The sequence below is a fragment of the Triticum dicoccoides genome, chromosome 7A, assembly GCF_002162155.2.
Source record: "Triticum dicoccoides isolate Atlit2015 ecotype Zavitan chromosome 7A, WEW_v2.0, whole genome shotgun sequence".
In the NCBI taxonomy this organism is placed as follows: domain Eukaryota; kingdom Viridiplantae; phylum Streptophyta; class Magnoliopsida; order Poales; family Poaceae; genus Triticum; species Triticum dicoccoides.
This window is the reverse complement of record NC_041392.1, coordinates 663086304-663091985: the sequence shown is the minus strand read 5'-3', so window position 1 is coordinate 663091985 and position 5682 is coordinate 663086304. Positions and strand designations below refer to the sequence as shown.

The window sequence follows — 5682 nt, the reverse complement described above, 5'->3', positions numbered from 1 at the left end:
TACGACACCAAACTTTGTATTCTCCAACTCTTTTATCAATAAAATGATACGCCTTCGAACGTATTTGTAAAAAAAAATATTTTTTAAGGACATTAAAATAATTAAGCGGCAGATCAATGCACGGTATATATTGTGTATGGTAGAAAATGCACTCTCATAGTCAGACTAGCCTTTTACTGGAGTAAGCTAACGTCGTGGAGTCGGCATCCGCGTCAACCCTCGACGTGCGACGGCCGGCGGCACACGCTGCCCTGCCAGGCGCAGACATGACTGTATATAGTTACACACGAGCCTTCAAGCCCCAAACTCTCCAAAACGCACAAAAGAGCAAGCTACGTATCAACAGAGCCTTCAAGTTGCACAGCGTCATCGATCTATCAAGCTAGCATATATAGGGCAGCGGAGCGATCAAGATCACGGGCTCGGCGGTGTACCAAGTGGTGGAGGCGATGGCGCCGCTGTACACGGCGGCGGCGCTGGGCTACGCGTCGGTGCGGTGGCTCAAGGCCTTCTCCGAGGAGCAGTGCGCGGGGATCAACCGCTTCGTGGCCACCTACGCCCTGCCGGCGCTCATCTTCGACATGGTCTCCACCAACGACCCCTACGCCATGAACGCCCGCCTCGTGGCCGCCGACACGCTACAGAAAGGGGTCATGCTGCTCGGCCTCGTGGCGTGGGCGGCGTGGTCATCCCTCCGCCGCCGCGGGACATCCGCCGGCAACGGCAAGGTTGCGGCCTCGCCGCTGCAGTGGGTGGTGACCGCCTTCTCCATGACGCAGCTGCCCAGCACCATCATCATGGGCGTGCCGATCCTCGGCGCCCTGTACGGGCCCACGTCCAAGGACCTCATGAAACAGATCGTCGTGATGCAGCTCTGCGTTTGGTACAACGTCATCATCTTCATGTACGAGTACATGGCGGCCATGGATGGCAGCAACAAGGTCGGCCCCGCCCCAGCGTCGCCGGAGAACGTTGGGAGCACGGAGGTCGCGGCCGCACAACCAGGCATGGCCGTGGCCAGCCAGACAACGTCGACGGCGGTCGTGGGAGAGGTGACTCCGACTCATGGTGCAGATGCCGAGGTCGCGCAGGCAGAGGATCTGGCGCTGCCGGCACCTCCATCGATGAGCCATGTCGCTTTTGTGACAGGGAAAAAGGTTCTCAAGATCCCAAACACATATGCTGCCTTCCTTTCAGAGTAAGTCCCTTCAAGTAAGTCCCTTCCTTTCAGAGTTCATTCATACTCCACTCGGCAGTAGTTTAGCGCGGTGCGTCAGCGGGAAATGGTTTTCATCATCTTCAAAAGTGCCCTGAAGATAGATTGATCATGATACTAAGAAATTTAATCTACCTAGCAAAGTTTATTTGGTATTTTCAAAGATGCATCTACCTAGTAAACTAGATGGTGCCCCGCACGTTGCTGCAGGAAGTTTGAACAAATAATTTGTAAGGAATAAATGCCAACTACATGATATACATGTGAAAGAAAATAAGGTAATAAAGCAGAAGCACCATGTTGTATTATCAGTGCATCAAATGGTGTTTCAAAAATTGAGAATAATTCAGTTCATCCAAAAAATGTGGCTCACCCGCAAAAAAAGTGGCTAATAAAAATTGATCTTTTATGGCCATGCTTCAAGTTAGGCTAAAGGTTTCAGTTACATTGCATCCTCTCAGCCATTTAGATGTATGTAGATGTTGGTGCAAAATAGATCACATTTAGATACAGCACATTCACAAGTCCTAGTATTACATGACAATAAAATGAGTAAGTGACATTTGTTGATATTATGTACACGCATCAATAGATTTTGCCAGTCACTAAATGATACTCCCTCCGTCCAATAATACATATATAATTATGGAACTGAGGGAGTATTCCTGAAGCCTTCGGATGACCAACATTACCAAGTGTATCAAGTTTGTTCTCTCTCTCCAATTTAGTCTCAATACTGTGATATGGAACAACAAAAAAGCAATATACTATCAGTAAGTGTTGGGGAAAGGGGAATCGTCACCTGAAATCAAACAACTTCTACTTATACCTGCTATAACATAACTGTACTACAATAGGTAATATACTTGAGTTACTAGCAGTATAAAAATAGCCATTTCATAAACCTGTTTGAACCCCTGTATGATCTAGTTGACGGAATAAGATAGAGGGAATTAACTTGGACAAATCATTGCAGACGTATAACTGGTTAGAGCAAGAAAAAATAGCTACAGCTAGGTGACAAATATTATAAATATTAATAAGGAGAGAAACTTATGTACCTTCTCAAGAATTCCAAATTTGGTTCATTGCAGACTTCTTGCCACACATCATCAGGAAACCTATAAAGCTTGAATCAACAATTTTTAAAATAGAAATGTATAGAATAAGCATCAATTAGTAAATTCTTGAGAACCAAAATCGGAGTACATTCATGTCAGCAGATACCATGGTCCAAGTTGTAGCATGAGCAAGGAACAAAAACTGATTTTCAGATTAATTAGAAGTCATCGGAGAGCAAACAACGGTTGTGGGATCAGGCAGGCATGCCATTGATGCCATGCTTGAAGGAGACTGTAAGTGGTGTGTGTTGTTGGCGACAGATGTGGTGATGTTAGCTCTTACACAAAGACCAGTCACGAGAATTTTCAAATGAACTCTGAATTTGTAGTCAAGGAAACAAATAGTAGACACGAAAAGGAACTGACAACACTGGGCAAAGCCTGCACCATTATGCTCTCACGGTTTATTGGATATAGTTTTGAACTTATTTTAAGCAAAATTGAGATTATTGAAATTGTACATACTACTGCTGAAAAGAAACTACACGATAATTCAAATGGTCATGCCCTCAAAGTATGCAAAGAGAGGGCATGTGAAACGGTTATAATCTTCTACAGGTGACCTGATGAAAAAGAGATGTTTCATTATCGAATTTGCCATTCATGAAAAAACAAAATTCATATAAGTAAAGCTCACACTAAAGATATCACGTATTAAGCAGGCCAATGATGTTGAAAAGATATCCGTCAGCAACCAAATGTATTGTATTCTGGTGAAATCTCTAACAACAATGACGATCTCTAGAAATGTACCCCCAAACACACAGTACACAGGGTGCTTGTATAGAATGCAAGTTTACATATCCAATCAAAGAAATATTAATTCAGATTTGAATGAAGCAAACAAAAATGCAGAATTAGCAATGGAGAGGAACTTGGGAAGAATATACCAGTAGGAGACAAAAATCTGCAGAGTATGCATATGCAGTGATCGGGCCGACCAAGATGACTACTTGGTTGTCGTCTAGCACACACCACCTGAGATCATGGGAAGACGAAGTGAAGCACCATCTCAGATATTATTAGGAGAGGGAGCGCCAAACATCAATTACTGAATACCTACAACAAAAGTTATAGATGAGAGAGGTTGTTGTTTCTTCAAAAGTAGGCTGTTAAATATAGAAGGCAGAAGGCGTAAAGCAGTGGGTGTGTACGCCTGTACGGTTCGTCTGATCTCTTCTGAATAAGATTTTTTTTTCAAGACAGAATACCAAATTCGTACTGAAGAACAGGTACTGAACCTTGCAAATCCATCGCTGATAGAAAGGAGCCAAACTTCATGCGCAGATGCATGAGGTCAGCTTGCCCCAAAACAAAAAAGGCACCATTGCTGCAGTAGAATGTCACTTGCCAGGAAGGGCCACCATTGCCGCAATCAATGTCGTCTCTGAATCAGTCGAGGCGGCACCTGCGGGAGGACGTCGATCTAGCACTCCTGCAAGTCATGGCTATCAACGGAGGCCCTACCCGATGTCACCACTAGCCCAGCCCTTCGAGGCCGAAAAGAAAAACGTCCACCAGCTGGAGACCTCCCCGGCGCGACGTACACTCCATGGTTGAGTTGCCGAGAAGAGCGTCCATCCAGGCGAGAGCCCAGCGGATGCGTGGTGGGGAAGTTGAGCGGCACCGAGAAGGGTTGGCCGCACCACGGGGAGCCTTCCTGGCCTTCTGTCGAGGCACCCGACACACGACGGCAAGGTAAACGCCGAGAGTGGTTGGGGTCGATGTCGGTGCAGTGGCATCCGCCGCGAGGCCCTCTTCTTCCAGGGCGGGGGCCCCTACGTCGGGGAAGCCGGAGGCAGGGCTAGGACGACTGCCTGTGGATCTCGTTGCAAGGGGGCACGCCCTCGCCATCGCTTACCTTAACAAATCGCAAGCGCTCCGGGGAGAAATACTACCAAATTGTAAGAGCAACTGAATCGACAGAGTAATTGTGTAGTGGGATTTGATGGAGATTGGAGAAGACGAAGAGGAAGGGGAATCCGCTGCCATGGGGAACTGGTGAGGCGCTCTGTTGGGAAGGATGCGATGGGAATCGCCACAGACGGAAATAGACGCGTGGGCAGCCTCTCTCGCCGGTCCTACCCGCATTAACTGAAGCTAACATGGCTGTTTTCTAGCGTGGTTGGTTCCACATGTAATCCTCTAACTAAGGCCTCCTTTGGTTTAGAGGAATTTCATAGGAATTCTAGAGGATAGGATTCTTATAAGATTTTTTCCTTTAGAGCCCTTTGGTTTATAGGAATGGATTCCTATTTCTACATAGGATTGGTTCCTATCCTCCACATTTCATAGGAAAATAAAAAAGAGCCTAAACTCAATGGAAAAATTCCTTTGGTGTCAACCAAATGACATCTTGTTTTCTAGTCCTACTCATAGGATTTGAGATACATGTCATCTCATTTCCTACAAGATTCCTATTCCTATGATAATCCTATCCTATGAACCAAAAGAGGCCTAAATGCTGAAGCTAACATGGCACTGATGATGATGTGGATAGCTTGCATGTCAAGAAAAATAGAATAGTAGGATGAACTATTTAAGTATTATAGATTATAAATTAATCTATTATCTTAGAAGCTGGATTAATTAGGCTATTAGGTTGTACTCCGCTAAGAAAAGTACTACTACCTCCGTCTAGGTGAATAAGTCATTCGCGTAGTTCTAGGTCATCGATTTGAGGAACTAAATATGTGTTATATGTCATGAAAAGTATATCACTGGATTTCTACACGGATGTAGTTTCTAAATATATATTTTTTGTCACATATAATACATATTTAGATAATGAAATCGTCGACCTAGAACTACGGGAATGACTTATTCACCGAGACGGAGGTAGTAGCACAGTAAGGGTAGTATATATCGTTGTACCTTTGAAACCGGGTCTTAGATGACACGCAAAACACTTGACAAACTGACAGAGCGGCCCCGGTGGAAAGAACCTGGTGTATAAGTGTATGCTCTAACCAATGCAATCAAAAAATCGATCTGATGAAAGAGACTAGGCAACATACGTCAAGAATTTCCTTCACACGTGGCTCTCTTAGGCCTAAACGTGGACCGAAAGTGTGTTGCAATTTAATTGTTCAGAAAACCAATCTTATGAAAAAGACCAGACAATACATTTATACGTCAACACATGGGTCCACCTTGTGTTATGAGTATTCTCTTAGCGCCCGGCGGCTAGCAAACAGGAGCCCATAGCACCAACCGAACTAGGGGTGGTAAGAACCCTAACAAATGAGCAGATCAACTGAAGATCGGATTAAAGCAAATTCACATAACGCGGGTCCAATTCAACGGTCGCGCGTGTCAAAACAACATGGCTTCACTACGACATGA

General features: G+C 45.0%; 1 protein-coding gene and 1 long non-coding RNA gene across 2 annotated transcripts; one reads left to right on the top strand and one right to left on the bottom strand.

Annotated features, from left to right (window-relative positions):
* Positions 1 to 449: 449 nt before the first annotated feature.
* On the top strand, positions 450 to 1202 carry LOC119332386 (probable auxin efflux carrier component 9). The gene has a single exon (XM_037605571.1). It carries the CDS (start codon positions 450 to 452, stop codon positions 1200 to 1202), a length of 753 nt encoding a protein of 250 aa, XP_037461468.1.
* A 399-nt stretch (positions 1203 to 1601) lies between these two features.
* On the bottom strand, positions 1602 to 4335 carry LOC119332387. The gene is made up of 3 exons (XR_005160924.1): positions 3579 to 4335; positions 2278 to 3396; positions 1602 to 1952 (listed from the first exon to the last, which is right to left on the bottom strand). It is a non-coding gene; the product is annotated as an uncharacterized LOC119332387 (long non-coding RNA).
* Positions 4336 to 5682: the final 1347 nt, after the last annotated feature.